Source organism: Pelobates fuscus, chromosome 10 (assembly GCF_036172605.1).
Source record: "Pelobates fuscus isolate aPelFus1 chromosome 10, aPelFus1.pri, whole genome shotgun sequence".
In the NCBI taxonomy this organism is placed as follows: Eukaryota; Metazoa; Chordata; class Amphibia; order Anura; family Pelobatidae; genus Pelobates; species Pelobates fuscus.
The window spans coordinates 93,923,156-93,943,676 of record NC_086326.1 but is presented as its reverse complement, the minus strand read 5'-3'; the positions used below and the strand labels follow the sequence as shown (position 1 = coordinate 93,943,676).

At 39.2% G+C, this 20,521-nt stretch overlaps 1 protein-coding gene across 1 annotated transcript in view; it reads left to right on the top strand.

Annotated features, from left to right (window-relative positions):
• The window catches only part of ANXA11 (annexin A11), a 52,035-nt gene extending 33,021 nt beyond the window's left edge, over positions 1 to 19,014 (top strand). The window contains exons 7-15 of the mRNA XM_063434147.1: positions 845 to 958; positions 1,052 to 1,142; positions 1,762 to 1,841; positions 5,071 to 5,127; positions 8,761 to 8,854; positions 13,714 to 13,809; positions 15,520 to 15,578; positions 16,023 to 16,145; positions 17,276 to 19,014. Of these exons, the coding sequence (XP_063290217.1) occupies positions 845 to 958; positions 1,052 to 1,142; positions 1,762 to 1,841; positions 5,071 to 5,127; positions 8,761 to 8,854; positions 13,714 to 13,809; positions 15,520 to 15,578; positions 16,023 to 16,145; positions 17,276 to 17,335 (774 nt within the window). The 3' untranslated portion in view covers positions 17,336 to 19,014. The remainder of the gene's footprint in view (positions 1 to 844; positions 959 to 1,051; positions 1,143 to 1,761; positions 1,842 to 5,070; positions 5,128 to 8,760; positions 8,855 to 13,713; positions 13,810 to 15,519; positions 15,579 to 16,022; positions 16,146 to 17,275) is intronic.
• Positions 19,015 to 20,521: the final 1,507 nt, after the last annotated feature.

Genomic DNA, 20,521 nt, shown 5'->3' with positions numbered 1-20,521 from the left:
GACATATTTTGAGAGATATTATTGTTTTATTTATTTATTACTGTTATTTATAAAGCGCCAACACATTCCGCAGCGCTGTACAATTACAGTGAGGGGAAAAAAGTATTTGATCCCCTGCTGATTTTGAAAGTTTGTCCACTGACAAAGAAATGATCAATCTATAATTATAATGGTATGTGTATTTTAACAGTGAGAGACAGAATAACAAAAAAACTAAATCCAGATAAACGCATGTCAAACAAGTTATAGGGGAGAGCATACAACATACACAGATAAATACAAAAGGTATAGAAGGCCCTGCCCATAAGCTGAGATCTTGCACTGTTATGCAAGGCATATCCACTTCTCTCCCTTCTTAATTAGTTTTTTTTAGGTAATCAATTACAGAAACAGAGTTAGTGGGCAAGCTAATAGATGGAAGTGTGCATGACTCCAATGGAAGCAGAGATTTTAGCAAGTGAAATGGTACCGAAAATCTTGCTGGCTTGAAATAATTGTAAATCAATAATAATTGAGTGGGAGGAATCTTCGCTCAATGTATGACATGTCAGGGATTAAATCTATAATGGAGATCCTGTACGTTCTCTTTCACCCACGTGGGACTTGCCTAATAATTCCTTCATGTGCAGCAGTTCAGGGTTTAAATAACAGATTGGCGGTCTGTATTAATCAGAAGGGCGCAACTTTCAATGGTGGGACTCTTGGAAGAAAGTTGCATTACCTTCTTAATTTTCTATTCACTGTTCTGTTCCAAGTATAGTCAACACTTTCACCTATTCTTAAAAATAAGTCTGTTTGCAATACCTGTTCTCTGACATTTTTTTCATGTTCCTTTTGTTAACAGGACTTGATCAAAGACCTGAAGTCTGAGCTGTCTGGAAACTTTGAGAAGACGATTCTTGCAATGATGAAAGCTCCATCTTTGTATGATGCACAAGAAATCCATGATGCCATTAAGGCTAGTATAAAATGATTGTGAAGATGCTTTGTGTGTGTCTGAAATGCAACAACTGGTACACAAGTGACTTACACGCATACTGTTTTGAAACAGGGTGCAGGCACAGATGAGGAATGTCTCATTGAGATCCTGGCTTCACGGCCCAATGTAGAAATCCAGGAAATTAACAGGATATACAAAACCGGTCAGTCTTCAAAAACTGTATTAATTTCTTCATATTTACCATGTTTCATTCTAAGATTTTCTAAAATACAGTGCCATCTAACTCTGATTGGGCCACATTAGACAAAATGGCGGAATACCTCCTGTTTCTGTGTTGTAATGACAGGTTTAAACCTGTCATGGTAACCACAACTTGATTTTAAATCACTTAAGGGGAAACATATTTTACTTGCTTTATTTATTTCCGTTACCATTCAAGGTTTATATAGGCATGGTAATTACAATACTTGAAAAAATAAGAAAAGTGCATGCAGTAAAAATAAATGTATAGTATCCAGCAGTATGCGTTGTATACTATAGAAAGTAAAAATTGTAACATGTTACTGTAACAGGAAGCAACTTTTATCTTCTGGTTTCTTTTTGTCTTATCTGTGGTTCACTCTGGCTATATTTTTTTATTTTTTATTTCTGCCCTCTGTATTATGTGCGTTTAGCTGTGTATTATATATATATATATATTTTTTTTTTTCTTATATCATAGAAAGTGTTTTTGCATACTGGAAATAATGTATACCTTGTGCTAGAAGAATTGCTAGGTTTTTCAATAAATAAAAATAAATAAACTTGTGCCTCTCGTGCAGAATTCAAGAAGACCCTCGAACAGGCAATCAAGAGTGACACCTCTGGCCACTTCCAGCGGTTGCTAATTTCTTTATCTCAGGTAAATTCCTTTTTGTGTCATATCTCAAGTCTTCCTGCTTACCCCTGCTTAGGCATGGAACTGTCAAGACTGGAGTGTATTGGGGGCCTTTGTTTGTGCTTGTTGTATATTTATGCACTCATGTTCAGACTTGGTTTTCCTATGACCAATACACATACAATAGCTGTAAACATCACCCAAACTACTAGCTGAGGATACAGAAACATGGGCCCTTTAAACAGGCTACAAATGCACAAAAAGAAAGGATTGATTAGCAGTGCTCCAAATTGTAGGCTTATCATAATTTTAAGGGTTTAAACTGGAACCAATTGGATTATCACCATGTACGCCACCGGATGGGGTACATACTCAGATACACACACATACTGACTGTGACAAAAGCCACTTAGCCACTAGATGGGATCTCGCCGTCTTCCTCCCACCCTGGACCAACCTCTGATAATCCAGGACCATGTGGGAAAAACCTCTCCTACTCCAGAGAGCGTTGCAGGAACAGCTCTTAGAAGAGCTAGTGATTAGAACCCAGGGGAGTATAGGGAGTATAGCAATCCCCAGTGTGAATATAGCAGTTCCCCTCCAATCACGAGACGAGGCTACGTGTTGAGGGTTAAGCAGGAACTCAATTTTTCCCAACAAGGGTGACACCTAGGTGAACCTTGTTGGGCGCAGGGACACAAAGGGAATAAACCAATAAGAACAGTAATAACCTGTACAACACTCCCATAACACACATACAATCCCTCCCCTCTGCCTGTGAGATTTGAATAAAGTACTGTATGTAACTCAATTATCTCCAGGCAGAAAAACACATTTTTTTTTTATAAAATCCCATAAGTACCCCAAAACACAACATTTCCCTCATGCCTGTTCATGGAGAGAGTCTGTGATGTCAGAGGTAGCCACATTAAAAATCCTATGGCAAACTGTATCTGTTTAAATTTAACATGGGACATCAACTTTCCTAACTTCAATCCCAAGGTTAAAAAGCGGGATGAGAGGCATTCAGGAAATGCTGTTTTATACAATTCAAATTCCTCATGAATGATATAGTGACAGATTTCTGCACAGCTAACTGGGCACAGATGTTTCTGGAAAAAGTTCATAATTAGCAATTTTCTACAGCTAAACACATCTGGATCAAATTGAATATAATCTTTTATGCAAATCTTAATATCACATAACTGTTCTTATACAGAGAATAAGGTGACATCTATCATTTTGCTTTGCCATATTCAATGTACCGTATATACTCGAGTATAAGCCGAGTTTTTCAGCACATTTTTTGTGCTGAAAAACCCCAACTCGGCTTATACTCGAGTCAGAGTCTGTATTATGGCAATTTGCATTGCCATAATACAGACTGGGGGGAGAGGGGGGCTGGCAGAGCTGTACTTACCTTTCCTGCAGCTCCTGTCAGCTCTCTCCTCCTCCGCGCCGTCCGTTCAGCACCTCGGTCAGCTCCCAGTGTAAGTCTCGCGAGAGCCGCGGCTCTCGCGAGACTTACACTGGGAGCTGACAGAGGGAGCTGCACAGACCGCGCGGAGGAGGAGAGAGCTGACAGAAGCTGCAGGAAAGGTAAGTACAGCTCTGCCAGCACCCCTCTCCCCCCACTGAACTACCAATGACACTGGACCACCAGGGAAGGAGCCCCCCTCCCTGGCCAGCTAGCAAGCAGGGAGGGGGGACGAAAAAAAAGATAATTAAAAAAAAAATGAATAATAATTAAATAATAAATAATAATAATAAAAAAATAATAATATAATAAAAATAAAAAAAATTATAATTAATAATATATCAAATGCCCACCCCCACCCCCACCCCCACCAACACAAACACACACTGCATCACACACTCACACTTCATTCATATACACACTGCACTCATACACACACTGCACTCATACACACACTGCACTCATACACACACTGCACTCATACACACTGCACTCATACACACACACTGCATTCATTATATACACACACTGGAAATAAATATTCAATTGATATATACGCACACACACTGCACTCATACACACACACACTGCACTCACACTGCACTCATACACACACACACACTGCACTCATACACGCACACTGCACTCATACACGCACACTGCACTCATACACGCACACTGCACTCATACACGCACACTGCACTCATACGCACACTGCACTCATACGCGCACTGCACTCATACGCGCACTGCACTCATACGCGCACTACACTCACACACACACACTGCATTCATTATATACACACACTGAAAATAAATATTCAATTAATATATACGCACACACACTGCACTCATACACACACACACTGCACTCACACACACACACTGCACTCACACACTGCACTCACACACTGCACTCATACACGCACTGCACACACGCACTGCACACACACTGCACTCATACACTGCACTCATACACACACGCACTGCACTCACGCACTGCACTCATACACGCACTGCACTCATACGCGCACTGCACTCATCCGCACACTGCACTCATCCGCACACTGCACTCATCCGCACACTGCACTCATCCGCACACTGCACTCATACGCACACTGCACTCATACGCACACTGTAAATAAATATTCAATTAATATAATTTTTTGAGGATCTAATTTTATTTAGAAATTTACCAGTAGCTGCTGCATTTCCCACCCTAGTCTTATACTCGAGTCAATACGTTTTCCCAGTTTTTTGGGGTAAAATTAGGGGCCTCGGCTTATATTCGGGTCGGCTTATACTCGAGTATATACGGTATTTGTAACCTTTGCTTCTACCATCTCCTATAGCCATCACGTTTGTCGTGCTTTTTTTCAGGAGTTTCAGGACCTCTGCTATGTCATCCATTTATCCATCTGTTCCTTCAGCCTCTTACTTGCATATCACCCATGCTCTGCTCCATGACCTCCATGTCCTCCATGTCCCTAGACTGCTATGTCCCTAGACTGCCACTGCGCTTTACTAAATTGATGTGGGCAGCTATACTCTATAATTCTTAAAAAAAATAAGAATTACAATTGTTTGGATAGTTTGTAAGTTTAAATCAATTAATGGAAAAAAAGTGTTGAATACAATATTATTAATTTCTGTTTCACCACAGATGAAACCGAAATTGTGTAAATACCCCGTAGGCTTCTTTAAATATGAATGAGGCCATATGTTTTGTTTTGTATTTTTTCTTCTATGTTGTAATTCATGTCTATTATTCTTAAAGGGGAACAGAGATGAAAGCACCAATGTGGATATGACCCTTGTTCAGCGTGATGTACAGGTAAGTGAGAAGGATAATTGGATAATTTTAAGGTGACAGTGACATGATGCTGCAGTTGAAAAAGAACAGTCACAAACAAAAAAAAAAAACATTAAAAAGCTAAAAGATATCCACATAGAGGGCTATCCGTTTCCCTATTTCGGAGAAAAATACATCTTTGGTACCAGTGCTTTAAAGGAACACTATAGTCACCTAAATTACTTTAGCTAAATAAAGCAGTTTTACTGTATAGATCATTCCCCTGCAATTTCACTGCTCAATTCACTGTCATTTAGGAGTTAAATCACTTTGTTTCTGTTTATGCAGCCCTAGCCACACCTCCCCTGGCTATGATTGACAGAGCCTGCATGAAAAAAAAACTGGTTTCACTTTCAAACAAATGTAATTTACCTTAAATAATTGTATCTCAATCTCTAAATTGAACTTTAATCACATACAGGAGGCTCTTGCAGGGTCTATCAAGCTATTAACATAGCAGGGGATAAGAAAATCTTAATTAAACAGAACTTGCAATAAAGAAAGCCTAAATAGGGCTCTCTTTACAGGAAGTGTTTATGGAAGGCTGTGCAAGTCACATGCAGGGAGATGTAACTAGGGTTCATAAACAAAGGGATTTAACTCCTAAATGGCAGAGGATTGAGCATGTTAGAGGCTGCAGGGGCATGTTATATACACCAAAACTGCTTCATTAAGCTAAAGTTGTTCAGGTGACTATAGTGTCCCTTTAAAACAGAAAAAAAACCACAGGGAATAAACAACTGAAATAAATGCTAATTAAGAAAGAGCTGGAATAAAGGCCAAAGGAGGGGGAAAAGAGCAGTCAGAAATGCCACTTTTCCCAAGAGAACTAGAATAATAGACGAGGGATAGAGAAGTAAAATAAAAATGAGAGAAATGCAATGATGAATGAAGGGCAAAGGTTTAAAAATATCAGGAAGTATTACTTTACTGAGAGGGTAGTGGACGCATGGAATAGCCTTACATTTGATGTGATAGAGGATAACACAGTGAGGGAGTTTAAGCATGCATGGGATAGGCATAATGCTATCCTAGACTTAAAGCGGCACTGTCATGCTGAACTTGCCTTTCACCAATCGCCTCCTCTTCTCTCCCTTTCTCAGGATTTGTTCTTCATTTCTTCCTATATGATATAGTTTTCTTTAAAACATAAGAAAAGTAGGGACTATTTTGTCTTATGTATTTTTCCTACACTTGCCCAACTGTGCCGGTGAGATATCTCAGTGGGCTAATGCATCATCAGTAGAATCTGTTCAACCCTTGGGTTGCAGATTTGAATCCCGGCAGGGTTGACTCGGCCCTTTATCCTTCCCAGGTAGATAAAATGATTACCATTAAATTTGGTAATAGTAACAACCCCTGGATGTTGGGCTATGGTAACATCCCCAGGATGTACTTGAAACCAGAGGAATCTGAATGTACCTTTCCTAGTTAAAGACTTTGTTATTATTATCCCAGGGGAGGAGCAAAGTCCGCTCCATTTCCTGTGGTCAAAGCAATTTTTTGAACGCCGGCGAAACTACCGATTTCGTCATAACAGAATGAGAACAGTTCGTCCATTCGTGTTAGCATGAAACTCAGGAGTTTTTGTTCGGATGAAAATTTTATTTGAATGAATGAAACTCAGATCCTATTCGTGCCGCGAGTAGATAGCTCCCTAATTACCACGGTATTAGGGAGCTATCTACTAAAAGGCTTTCAACCAAATTTACTAATACTAAGTAAAGGTTGGTCCTTCCTCCCCCCTCATATTTTCACAAGGGCCCCCACCGCTGCTCATTGGTGTGGACCGGAGGGACAGACAATAGGTCCTCTCCCCCTATTTTTACTAGGGCCCCCATGTGCCGGTCATGGATGGGGGCCAGGGGGGGGGGGCAATAGGTCATCCCACCCTCACCTTTTCATAAGGGCACCCACCCGCCGCTCATTGGTGTGGGCCGGGGGGGACAGACAATAGGTTTTCTCACCCTATTTTTCTAGGGCCCCCCACCTGTCGCTCATGGGTGGGGGCCGGGGGGAGGTTTCTAAGGGGGGATTATTTTTAAAGGTGCCCTACTAAGGGGCACTTTATTAGAATGTTGGGGGGTCCTTTTTTTTTTTTTTTTTACAACAGTGAGCAGCCACTGTCTGGTCACTGTTTAGTAGACATGCCCATATTCGCGGTATAGCGAGTAGGGGCAGAGATATTGTAATCTCCCTTAATTACTAATGCTAAGTAATCTTTACTTGATATTCGTACATTTGGCTGAAAGACTAATTTAGGTCTTTACGCCTTTTAGTAGATAGCTCCCTAATACCGTGGAAATTAGGGAGCCCAACTACTCGCGGCACGAATAGGATGAAATTCCGATCTGAACAAAGACTCACAAATTTTGTCCTAACACGAATGCACGAACTGTTCTCATTCTGTTAGGATGAAATTTGGCAGTTTTGCCGGCGTTCGAACGCTGAACGAAGCAGCCGGAGGAAGGTGAGAATTGTGGGAAAATTGCGTTGACCACAGGAAACAGAGCGGACTTTGCTCCTCCCCTGGGTAATAGTTGGTCAAGCATAGGAAAAATACATAAGACAAAATAGACCCTACTTTGTCTTATGTTTTAAAGAAAACTAGATCAGATAGGAAGAAATGAAGAACAGATCCTGAGAGAGGTAGAGAAGAGGAAGCGATTGGGGAAAGGTAAGTTTGGCATGACAGTGCCGCTTTAAAGGAATACTATAATCACCTAAATTACTTTAGCTAAATAAAGCAGTTTTAGTGTATAGATCATTCCCCTGCAATTTCACTGCTCAATTTACTGTCATTTAGGAGTTAAATCGCTTTGTTTCTGTTTATGCAGCCCTAGCCACACCTCCCCTGGCTATGATTGACAGAGCCTGCATGAAAAGAAAACTGGTTTCACTTTCAAACAGATGTAATTTACCTTAAATAATTGTATCTCAATCTCTAAATTGAACTTTAATCACATACAGGAGGCTCTTGCAGGGTCTATCAAGCTATTAACATAGCAGGGGATAAGAAAATCTTAATTAAACAGAACTTGCAATAAAGAAAGCCTAAATAGGGCTCTCTTTACAGGAAGTGTTTATGGAGGGCTGTGCAAGTCACATGCAGGGAGGTGTGACTAGGGTTCATAAACAAAGGGATTTAAATGGCAGAGGATTGAGCAGTGAGGCTGCAGGGGCATGTTCTATACACCAAAACTGCTTCATTAAGCTAAAGTTGTTCAGGTGACTATAGTGTCCCTTTAAGATAAGGCCAGGGACTAATGAGAGTATTTAGAACATTTGGGAACACTAGATGGGCAGAATGGTTCTTATCTGCCGTCACATTCTATGTTTCAATGTTAAGCTGGAGTAAATTGGATAGAAAAGAGATCCAGTATAATATGCAACAGGATAACTGAAAGGAGGGCTCAGGAACAAAATGGGAAAATAGTGTTGTACTTGGAGTGCAATAGTGTTGAAATATAAAAGACAAATAGTTAAATGAGAACTAGAACAATAGGAGTCAGCAAGAATAATAGGAAATAATGAACAATCTACAATGAATATGAAATGTCTGAAATAAAGTAGGAGACAATTGATATAAGGTGGGAATACGTTTGTACTATACAGGAACTGTATGCAGCTGGAGAGAATCGCATGGGGACAGACGAGTCCAAATTTAATGCCATCTTGTGTTCTCGCAGTAGGACTCATCTTAATGCAGGTAATGAGAATCTGTAACATCACAAAAATGTGAAGTCACACGCACTTCCCAATGGATGCATTAAGTTGCCAATGCTATATGATCAGATCATTTTGACAGCACTACTTTTAAATAAGGCATTCCTATGCCTACTCCTATATCTATATTTATATAGGTATATATATTTTATAGTAGTAGGCACTACTCAATGAATGCCTTATTTAATTGTATATTTATATAGAGAGAATTGGAAAAATATTCAATATTCCAGCTTATAACATTTTTATTTAAAGGAACACCATAGGTTCAGGAACACAAACACTATCTAGCCTCCCCTTGCCATCCTAAATATAGTAAAATCTTACCTTTATTCCAGCCTGCTGGTGCTGGCTCTGCCCCTGATCTGCCTTCTTGGCTGCCATCATCAGAAGTGATCATATGATCCAATCACAATGCTTTCCCATCGGAAAGCATTGGATTGGCTTAGGTTGCCAAAGAGGTGGGGCAGGGGGCAGAGCCAAACACCACCATGGCCAATCAGCATCTCCCCATAAAGATGCATTGACTCAATGCATCTCTATGAGCAGGGCTGCCATCAGAAATTTTGGGGCCCCTGACAAAGCACAAGGTCTGGGCCCCCCCGCCCCCTCCCTCCCGGGCCCGCCCACGCCCTACCTAGTCCGCTGACAATGATGCGGGACTGAATGTGGTGTGTATAGTGGAAGTGAATTAGAATGTGTGTAATGGATGTAGTGTTTGTGTGTATTAGATACTGTGTGTTTGTGTAGCGGATGCAGTGTGTATAGTGAACGCAGAGTGTGTTTGAGTAGTGGATGTAGTGTGTGTACAGTGATGTAGTGTGTGTTTGTGTAGTGGATGTAGTGTTTGTATGTACTAGATGAAATGTGTTTAGTGGATGCAGTGTCTGTAGTGGATGTAGTGTGTGTATTAGACGCAGTGTCTGTATAGTGAATGCAGAGTGTTTCAATTTGTGGTGGATGTAGTGTGTGTACTGTGAATACAGGATGTTTGTATAGTGGATGCTGTGTGTACAGTTAATGCAGAGTGTGTGCATAGTTTAGTGAATGCAGAGTGTGTGTTAGTGTGTAGTGAATGCAGAGTGTGTCAGTGTAATGAATGTAGTGTGTGTAAATGTGTAGTGAATGCAGAGTGTGTGTAAATGTGTAGTGAATGCAGAGTGTGTGTAAATGTGTAGTGATTGCAGAGTGTGTGTAAATGTGTAGTGATTGCAGAGTGTGTGTAAATGTGTAGTGAATGCAGAGTGTGTGTAAATGTGTAGTGAATGCAGAGTGTGTGTAAGTGTGTAGCGGATGCAGATAGTGTGTGTTAGTGTGTAGCGGATGCAGATAGTGTGTTAGTGTGTAGCGGATGCAGATAGTGTGTTAGTGTGTAGCGGATGCAGAGTGTGTGTTAGTGTAGTGAATGCAGTGTGTTAATGTGTAGTGAATGCAGAGGGTGTGTTAGTGTGTAGCGGATGCAGAGGGTGTGTTAGTGTGTAGCGGATGCAGAGTGTGTGTTAGTGTAGTGAATGCAGATAGTGTGTGTTAGTGTGTAGCGGATGCAGATAGTGTGTTAGTGTGTAGCGGATGCAGATAGTGTGTTAGTGTGTAGCGGATGCAGATAGTGTGTTAGTGTGTAGCGGATGCAGAGTGTGTGTTAGTGTAGTGAATGCAGTGTGTTAATGTGTAGTGAATGCAGAGGGTGTGTTAGTGTGTAGCGGATGCAGAGGGTGTGTTAGTGTGTAGCGGATGCAGAGGGTGTGTTAGTGTGTAGCGGATGCAGAGGGTGTGTTAGTGTAGTGAATGCAGAAAGTGTGTTAGTGTAGTGAATGCAGAGAGTGTGTTAATGTGTAGTGAATGCAGAGAGTGTGTAGCGGATGCAGAGTGTGTGTTAGTGCGTAGTGAATGCAGAGTGTGTCAGTGTAATGAATGCAGTGTGTGTTAATGTGTAGTGAATGCAGAGAGTGTGTTAGTGTGTAGCGGATGCAGAGTGTGTGTTAGTGTGTAGCGGATGCAGAGTGTGTGTTAGTGTAGCGAATGCAGAGTGTGTTAATGTGTAGCGAATGCAGAGTGTGTGTCAGCATAGTGGATGCAGTGAGTGTGTTAGTGTGTAGTGGATGCAGAGTGCATGTTGTATTAGTGAATGCAGTGTGTGGATTGTATTAGTGTATTAGTGTATGCACTGTGTGTTAGTGTATGCAGTGTGTGTGTTGTGTTAGTGTATACAGTATGTGTGTTAGTGTATGCAGTGTGTGTTAGTGTATGCAGTGTGTTGTCAGTGTATGCAGAGTGCGTGTTGTGTCAGTGTATGCAGAGTGCGTGTTGTGTCAGTGTATGCAGAGTGCGTGTTGTGTCAGTGTATGCAGAGTGCGTGTTGTGTCAGTGTATGCAGTGCGTGTTGTGTCAGTGTATGCAGTGTGTGTGTCAGTGTATGCAGTGTGTGTTGTGTCAGTGTATGCAGAGTGTGTGTGTTGTGTCAGTGTATGCAGAGTGTGTGTGTTGTGTCAGTGTATGATGTGTGTGTGTTGTGTTAGTGTATGCAGAGTGTGTGTTGTGTTGGTTTATGCAGTGTGTTGTGTCAGTGTATGTAGCGTGTGTGTTGTGTTAGTGTATATAGTGTGTGTGTGTGTTGTGTCAGTATATGCAGTGTGTGTTGTGTCAGTGTATGCAGTGTGTGTGTGTTGTGTCAGTGTATGCAGTGTGTGTGTGTGTGTGTTGTGTCAGTGTATGCAGTGTGTGTTGTGTCAGTGTGTGTTGTGTCAGTGTATGCAGTGTGTGTGTTGTGTCAGTGTATGCAGTGTGTGTGTTGTGTCAGTGTATGTAGTGTGTGTGTGTGTGTGTGTGTAAATGTGCAATCTGGGGTAAGGGGAAGCGGGGGCATTTTAACATAATAAAAAAAAAATACAAAAATTAATTAAATTGTTTCTCCCCCCTCCCTGCTTACCTGTGTCTAGGGAGGGGGAGATTCCATCCCTGGTGGTCCGGTGGCATGGTGGGGCCCCCCGGGATCCCTGTTACTGCAGAGGGGGCCCAGGCAGCACACAGCCTCTTCTCTCCTCCAATAACTCTCGCGAGACCCGCGGAGCGTTGCCATGGCAACCGGGTCTCACGAGAGTTATTAGCAGAGACGAGAAGAGGCTGTGTGCTGCCTGGGCCCCCTCTGCGGTAACAGGGAAGCCGGGGGGCCCGCGGCTGCACACATCGCAATATTCGCTATCTATGTGTGCAGGGAGGGAAAGTGGGGCCCAGGACTGCCAGAGCAGTCCGGGCCACCGGGCCCGTGACAACCGTCATGGTTGTCACCCCCTGATGGCGGCCCTGTCTATGAGGAAAGTTTAGTGTCTCCATGCAGAGGGTGAAAACCCTAAATGTCAGTGCTGCATACTGTGTGGCACTGACCCAGGGAAGCACCTCTAGCAGCCATAGGAGGAGTGGTCAGTAGAGGTATTCCTAGGCTGCAATGTAAACACTGCCTTTTCTCTGACAAAAACTGTGTTTACTGCAAAAGGCCTGCAGGAACTGACTATACTCACCAGAACAAATACATTAAGGTAGTCGTTCTGGTGACTAGTGTTCCTTTTAACTGTGCTATATCGAACAAGCTCAATAATATGACACAAATCAGGATGAATTTCTCTAGTTTTCTATTCAGTTGCTGCCAAATGCTTACATCCTTGTAATTCCTTAAAATGTTTGGCCTAATCTTTTGCACAATTGGCAGCAAGCCCAGAACTATGTGTGTTACGTTTTGCTAAATATCAGTATGTTTATTGGAAATGGTCTATGTGAACAAAATAGTTAAATCAGTTGCTGTCTTCAATATGTTCTACAAATTTTTGCAATTATCCCGAAATAGGACCACCCCAGCCCCTCTTTTTTTTTTATATTTTTTTTCCTTTTATTTTTTTCCTGGAAGCTGACAGTAGGGGAATTTCTTGAAGCAGCTCTGTCTTCTGGAGGGACATGATGCATTGACAAAGGGATTACCCCGAAACATTTGTTGTTTGTCCTTCAAATAAATGATAGTATCACTCTGTTTAGTGCACTCGACAACTATTTGCGCAGCCTCTATTTTTTCCATTTTGTTTTGTGGATTTATACTCACTGCCTGAGCAACAGTGGGAGGCTTGATGCTGCATAGTGAGTACTGTTATTTAGAATTGTTATGTTTTGTTTTCTCCAGTTCCTCATATTATTTATTTTCTTCTGGAGAAGATGGCAATATGGAATGGGAAAAAAAACTCATTACCATTGTTTTAGAACATTTTATCAGTATTATTTTTAAAATGTATATATTTTTTAAATAATAGATTTCAACCTACTGCTGTACAGCCTGTTGTGCCATGGGCATTAAGGGAACCTGTCTAAGCTTATTATGCTGTTATCTTTTTAGAAACGTCTCCAAACCTCCTCTGATATAACCATTCCAAAACAGAGATTTAAGCAGAACATTGACAGCTTGTCATGTATCTGTTAAGTGCAATCCTATGATGCACAGATGGAGTTGACATAGTACTACAACATCCTCAAAGAAATCAGTGTGGTCCAGGAATGGTTGAGAAGTCCCAGCCTTTTCTCCTGACCCTGGGGTTTTACAGCCAATAACTAACTTTTAAAGCTGAACAATGTTTGTTACAATTTATTTGAATACATGATCTCCATAAGCAATACAAAAGAGGACTCAAGCCTGAAATTTGAATTTAGTATTTAATTGCCAAATGTTTTGCCAATTTGGTGATGACTGCATTTTGTTGACTAGAGAACAAATTAAAAATTACATATTGCCAAAAAAATACATAAATACCAAGATCTATGTTGGTTCATACTGCAACTTTTTATGGTTCCTACTTGTATTACCAGTGTTCTCTGAATATCAGCGGATGTGCAATCGTGACATTGAGAAAAGCATCTGTCGTGAGATGTCTGGGAATTTGGAGAGCGGCATGCTGGCAGTGGGTAAGTGATCTTAAACCTTTATATATGGTTTTATGCTCTTTTTTTTTTTTTTTGTATTTCCCTTGTGACCTCTTGAAGCCCCTAGTAATATTTTACCCAGTAGTGACAGTCGAGCCAAACTGTTGTCTTGCTAATACCAACTTGTTGGAGCTTATAAAACGATATCCCTCTAAGACTTTTTTTACAGTTCTATCTTGAATTCCCTTTCTTCCCTTACTTATTTTTCCCAATATGATCTGAAATAGTATACTGATAAAGTAGAAATATAGTGTATTGATAAAATACCTCTGGTTTGCGTGTAATTGTTAAAAGAAAGTTTCATTTATATCTTGAACCGAACAATATTTTTAAGCTACTAATGATGATGATTTTTTTTTCTTGGCACGGTCTCTCATAAGCAGTCAGAAGATAACTGGTAAATCTAAGATCACACACTCCACCGAGATTTCATCTCATAGTGTTCTACGAAGGGAGATTTATGTGTTTTGTGTTTATTCTTTCCATGCATGTTTGACGTGCTGTAATGCATGTGTTTATGTGGTGGCTTTTCTTCTTTGCCACTTGATGTGTCATAAAAACATAAATTTACCCCCAAAAATGGTTTTAAAATATTAATTTTTCTATGACAATGTTCTATAATGTTTCATATTCTTTTGTGATTCTGTCAATGACCTATTGTAGCTTTGGTGCTTTTATCTGTGAGTTTAAAAATATAATCTGGCAATTTTTTTTTTTAGACTTAAGCTCAAATGGACAATTTTAATAGAATTTTAGATTTATTTTTTTCCACTGAAAAAGGCATATAATTTACTGCCTAGCTAGCGCATGGAATTAGGGCAAAACCACAACTGTGTATGTAGTTTGATGTTCAAGCATATCTTTTTCAACCTCATTTATATGTTTCATTCATCTGTTCTGAGATCAATTGCAGCCTTGGCCTTGCAATCATTCTACCAGGTTTAGAAAAAAATACATAGAAGAACCAACTTGTTCTTTTATTTTACTTTTTTTGTAGCAAACAGTATTGATGCAGATTTTATATACAGTATGTGTGAGACAAAAATGTGATCAAAAGAAATCATAGACTTTTTTGTATTTCACATTGTGTTTTTGAGAATTCAATTTCCCAAGATAACCGTAAATGGAAATTCTCACATGCCCTGCTTATTTTAATGATTCACAAAATTACAGAAGAATGTAAATGTTCTGATATTGCTGAAAGGGTGGTAGAGGTTTTTTTGTTTTTTTTTTTGTCCTGGTAATTGTATTCACTGTGACAGACTGAACTTTGCTAGTAAACAATAGCTTCTTTAACATAATTTTATGAATGTATGGTGTTTAACGCTGCTTCGTAAATTGACCTCTATTTATTTATGTGAGTATATTGCAGTGGCAGATTAATTTACCAAGATGGAACAAAACGGTTTCCATTACAATATAATTGGAATGTTTGTAGTGTTTTGCGGTGTATGATCTAAGATTAGGAGGTTACAATTGTTGTTGTGTTTTGGTTTGTTTTTGGCACTGAGTTCCCTTTGATGATTGGTTGAGGCACTTAGCATGTTAGAAATAGTTAGAAATAGATGTTCCAACCAATGTAAGTGTCATTTGTTAGCACTATTTTAACTGTAGTCTAGATTTTTCATTTTGAGGGTTTATACAACCCTAATCCCTCACACTCTTACCCTGTTATTATATTGTGTTTTTCAGTAAAATGCCTTAAAAACACCCCAGCCTTCTTTGCAGAGCGACTTAACAAAGCAATGAGGGTAAGTCAGATATGAGTAATTCAGTTGGGAAATGCTTGTATGTTTTGTAATTGTTCTTTTGTGTGCTTCAGCATGTTGCAATATTTGAAATTGTACAATCAGTGGCTCACTCTGCCAATGATCAACTGCATAACCACAGATTTAAAAGACTGTATTAAATTATTAGCAACGGAAAAGTAATCAATACTAATAATTAATAATACTAATAATTACTGTAAATGATTACATAAACAACAAAAATATAGTGAAATGTAGAAATATAGTAATCTTTGTATTAATTAATATTAAAAAAGGCCAATCCACCAATAGTAGTGTTGGTGGATTTCGGTTGAATTTATAGGTGTTTTTGCCTTAGTTTTTGTTAATAATGTGAAATTTTTATTAACATGTTAAGCTTGTATGGATTGTAGGAAAATTATATTTGTTCACTCATTACTTCTAAAGGGCGCTGGAACGAAGGACAAAACTCTGATCCGAATCCTGGTGTCCCGTAGCGAGGTGGACCTGCTGGAGATCCGCAAGGAGTATAAAAGACTTTATGGCAAATCTCTGTACACAGATATTACGGTAAGAAAGCAAGTTGTAGGACAGGCCAGCAGGTAGAAGAGATCACTTTTTCGGATAGCATTTCTCTCATTGTTTCCAACTAATAAAAATAAATCTAAGAGGTGTTTCACTTTTGGATGGATTACAGATAGACAGATTTATATTGGAGCTATTGAAGCTAGAAACAAGGTTACATAGAAACATAAAATGTGATGGCAGATAAGAACCGTTTGGCCCATCTAGTCTGCCCAATTTTCTAAATACTCTCATTAGTCCCTGGCCTTTTCTTATAGTTAGGATAGTCTTATGCCTATCCCACACATTCTTCTTTTAAATATAGTCTCCTCCTATACTGTGTTGATTCCCTTTATGTATTTAAATGTTTCTATCATATCCCCCGTCTCGTCTTTCCTCCAAGCTATACATGTTAAAACGTACCAGGAAAGGTTAAAGGATCTCATCGTGTAAACTATGAACCAGTTTAGTAGTCCTTCTCTGAACTCTCTCCAAGGTATCAATATCCTTCTGAAGATACGGTCTCCAGTACTGCGTACAATACTTCTCTCTTTCTACTGCTAATACCTCTCCCTATACAACCAAACATTCTGCTAGCATTTCCTGCTGCTCTATTACAATGTCTGCCTACCTTTAAGTCATCTGAAATAATTACCCCTAAATCCCTTTCCTGAGATGTTGAGGTTAGGACTCTATCAAATATTCTGTACTCTGCCCTTGGGTTTTTACATCGAAGATGCATTATCTTGCACTTATCCACATTAAATGTCAGTTGCCACAACTCTGACTATTTTTCTAGTTTGCCTAAATCATTTGCCATTGGACTTATCTCTCCTGGAACATCAACCCTGTTACATATCTCAGTATCATCAGCAAAAAGACATTCAATTGTATTTCTTTCTATTTTGTATTAAGTTTTCTATTAAGTTTGAAAACTATTTAACCATCCCAGACTGTACATCACATGTATTAACTGAAAAAGGTGTCATTTGCGGCGGGATGTTATCATGGTTATTAGAGTGCATTGGGAAACCGTGTAGATTCTAAGCCATTTGAAGTCTGATACTTTACCATAACACTTCTGTGCATGTGAGTTTTCTGTATTTGACGTCTTTTTGTTTTGTTTTTTGTCACAGGGAGACACATCAGGAGACTACAGGAAGATGCTCTTGAAACTGTGTGGTGGAAATGACTGAATGTAGCCTTCACTCTTTTGTATGAGAGCATATCTCTGTCCATTCTTATCTGCATTGGGGAGTTTGATAAAAATCAAGATTTCTGTATGATGGGCATCCAACTCTTTAATCATAATTTTCTGGTGCAACATGTTGCTTTAGTAGGAGACTTTGTCACTATAAAGTCTTTGGACATACACATAAAAGACTCTCATGCATACATCTCTTCTTGGTTTTGTCTTGATTACAATGTCCTTACTTCCTTATCTCCATCATATTTTCTGGCACAATATGTCTGCCACACTGTTACCATTTCATTTCTGTGACAGATTGTTGCTCAGTTATATTGCCATTCATTTGCAGTCTGTAGAAATGCAGGTTACTCACTCAGGTGTATAAGAGCCCAGCCTGCAAGACACATCTACTTTTCAAGTTCTTTAAATGTTTCTCCCCTTGTGTTAATAGTCATTGTAGATCAGGACCCATGATGGCAATCATATTGTTTTTCTTAACTTGTCGAAACATGTCAATACACAAAGGAATTATTTGTTTTAAGATGGTGCCTGCTGTTAATATCTCAAAATTTTAAAAGTATGTTTTAATCTGTGACAAAACCAACACGGTTATAATACATTACATAAACTGAATAGTGATATGTTATCTGGTGATCACCTCGTTGTCACTACCGATATATAGTTAGTGTGCGTGAACTATACAGTTGTTTTCGTCTTTCTATTCATTGTAGTGTATTGCGAGACATTACACACCTTTTTCTCAGTGCTAACACAAGGCTTAATTAAAAGGATACTCAAGGCACCAAAACTACTACATCTCATTGTAGTGGTTATGGTGCTATCAGTCTATGGAATCTCTTAGTCAATCATTGCTATACAGGTTAGGCGGAACTAACACTAAATAGGGTAGTAGTGTAGTTTCTGCATTATTGTTGCAGAGGACGCAAGCTGTAGGTGTCAAAAACCCTCTCAAATAATTGGACCCTATACACTTTAAGCACCATAATCACTACATTGATTTATAAGTTGATTATGGCGCTTAGACTGTTTTTTTAATTCCATGCCTAACGGAAAATGTCGATCATTTCTTTATAATTAGGACTAATCATGGGCGCAAAGGCCATATACACTTCCACATTTGTTAATGTATTGAACCACTTAGTGAAATATTATAGCCATACTCATGAGACTGTGGGAATGCCTGCCTGCTCGTGCTTGTAATTCTTAATTGCTTATTTCCTTTGTTTTTAATAGATGGGTCTGCATTGTTTTAGAGTGCATTCCTGGCCCAGCTGGAGAATGGCAATGTTTGTCTACTCAGAGCCTTACCAAAGCTTTTATATATAAAAAAAATCTATGCAGAACCCGTTTTTATACTCTAAACCAAGTGCAAGTGTATGTGCCTATTTTATATTAGCTAGTGTGTGTTTTTTTTGTTTTTCAGAATTTTAATCCGATTTTATAAACCTTTTGCAATACAGAAAAATAACTTTCAGGGGTTGAGTTGATTCAGTTGAGGAAGTGCATTAGTCAAGGTCTGAATGCTAGATGGAGTGAGCTATGTCATAAATGGTTGTCTTTTCAAGATATAATGTATCTGTGATTGTTTGCAAAATCATTTTACAATTGTTAGATATGCACAAATGCTGTTGGTGTGGAATTAAAATATATGCGCTATCCAAGAAATGCCATGGGTTTTTTTCCTTTGATTTTTTTTTTCTCCCTTGAGTATCTCGTGTTGCACTGAAAGGATCCTGACATTTACCGTAATAACCATAACTAAGACATTTGTTCTTCATTAGAATGACAGCCAAGCATGTTTTTAAAAGGCTTATTAAAGCAAAGCGACATGCATGAATGGGAATATAAATTGATAACATGTAAATCTCTCTATAAGAACAAAGTGCAAAACGGTCTAAATAACAGTAACTTATACTAATTTGTTAATACGAATAGAAACTCTGATTGAATCAATTCAGTACTAGGTATAGGCTATTATACCGTTTGGTAAGGCTATTGGAATATTCTAATTATAGTGGAGCAACACATATAGCCATAAATCACAAACAGAGTAACTTTTAACAGTAAAGGGTTACAAAAACCAATCCGAATATGAATATCCGCAAGTGAGTGACGTGATACTTTACTAAACGGAAGAAGAATAGGTCCTATTAATACACCAAAATGGAGCTAGTAACCATGTTTTGAGAATTTGGTAGGAAAGATCTGTGGTGGGTTTGAGGAGACACTGGAGAGGGACATATGTGAAGTGACCTATTTAAATGTAAATTGGATAAAATATATGCTAGCATATAGAAGTACTTGTTATATATATATATTTACATTTTATAAATATATGTGTTTAAAAATTAAACATGAATAGGAAATTAGCTATTAAAGAATCAAGGTCAAGCAGCTAGCTCTGGCACACCACTAGTATCTATTGAGCAACCACTAACCCCTTGTTTGACTAACTCTGTTGTTGTTTTTTACACTGCAACCAAACAGAGATTTGTCAATATATTATACTGTGGACCCTTTTATACACCAGGTTCTAGTGTCAGTTTAACACATTGATTTGGCATATTTTGCTTTTGCTTTGTTGGTGTAGAGTCATATTTCTCACTGGTGGACATTATTGATAGATTGATGTACGTCTGAGATACCACTGATTCAACCTAGTTGCCATTTAAAGCAATATGTGTTGCTCCTGTAAAATTTACATATTTGATGTTCCTAAAATAAGAACCTTACTTATTGATTTGATCCGTGTTTACAGTTTTGTGATCCCTTCTTTTCTATACATTTTATATAGAATTGAAATGCTTCTTCTAATCAGTAGACAACAGCGTTTATGATATTATAATCTATAAAGGCTTACATGCATCGTGGCACACTTTTACCAACTCTCCTTTCTGTTCTTTTTATTTTTTTTATTTCAACATTTATGTTGTATTAAATGTACATAATGGTTGTCAAGAAGGTATTAACCATGGGTGTCGGGAGGGGGCTTGCTTTCTCCCCCAGAGCCGGTGCTTCCCAGCTCACTGGGGGCGCCACAGAGGAGAGCCTGCTGCTTACCAAACCGCCAGGAGATAAAAAGATCTCTCTGACCCGTGAAGTGTAAACCCCCCTCCCTTACCTTTAATAGAGCGAGACCTGTCAGTGTTAGAAGTCTCCCTGCCAGGTCTTG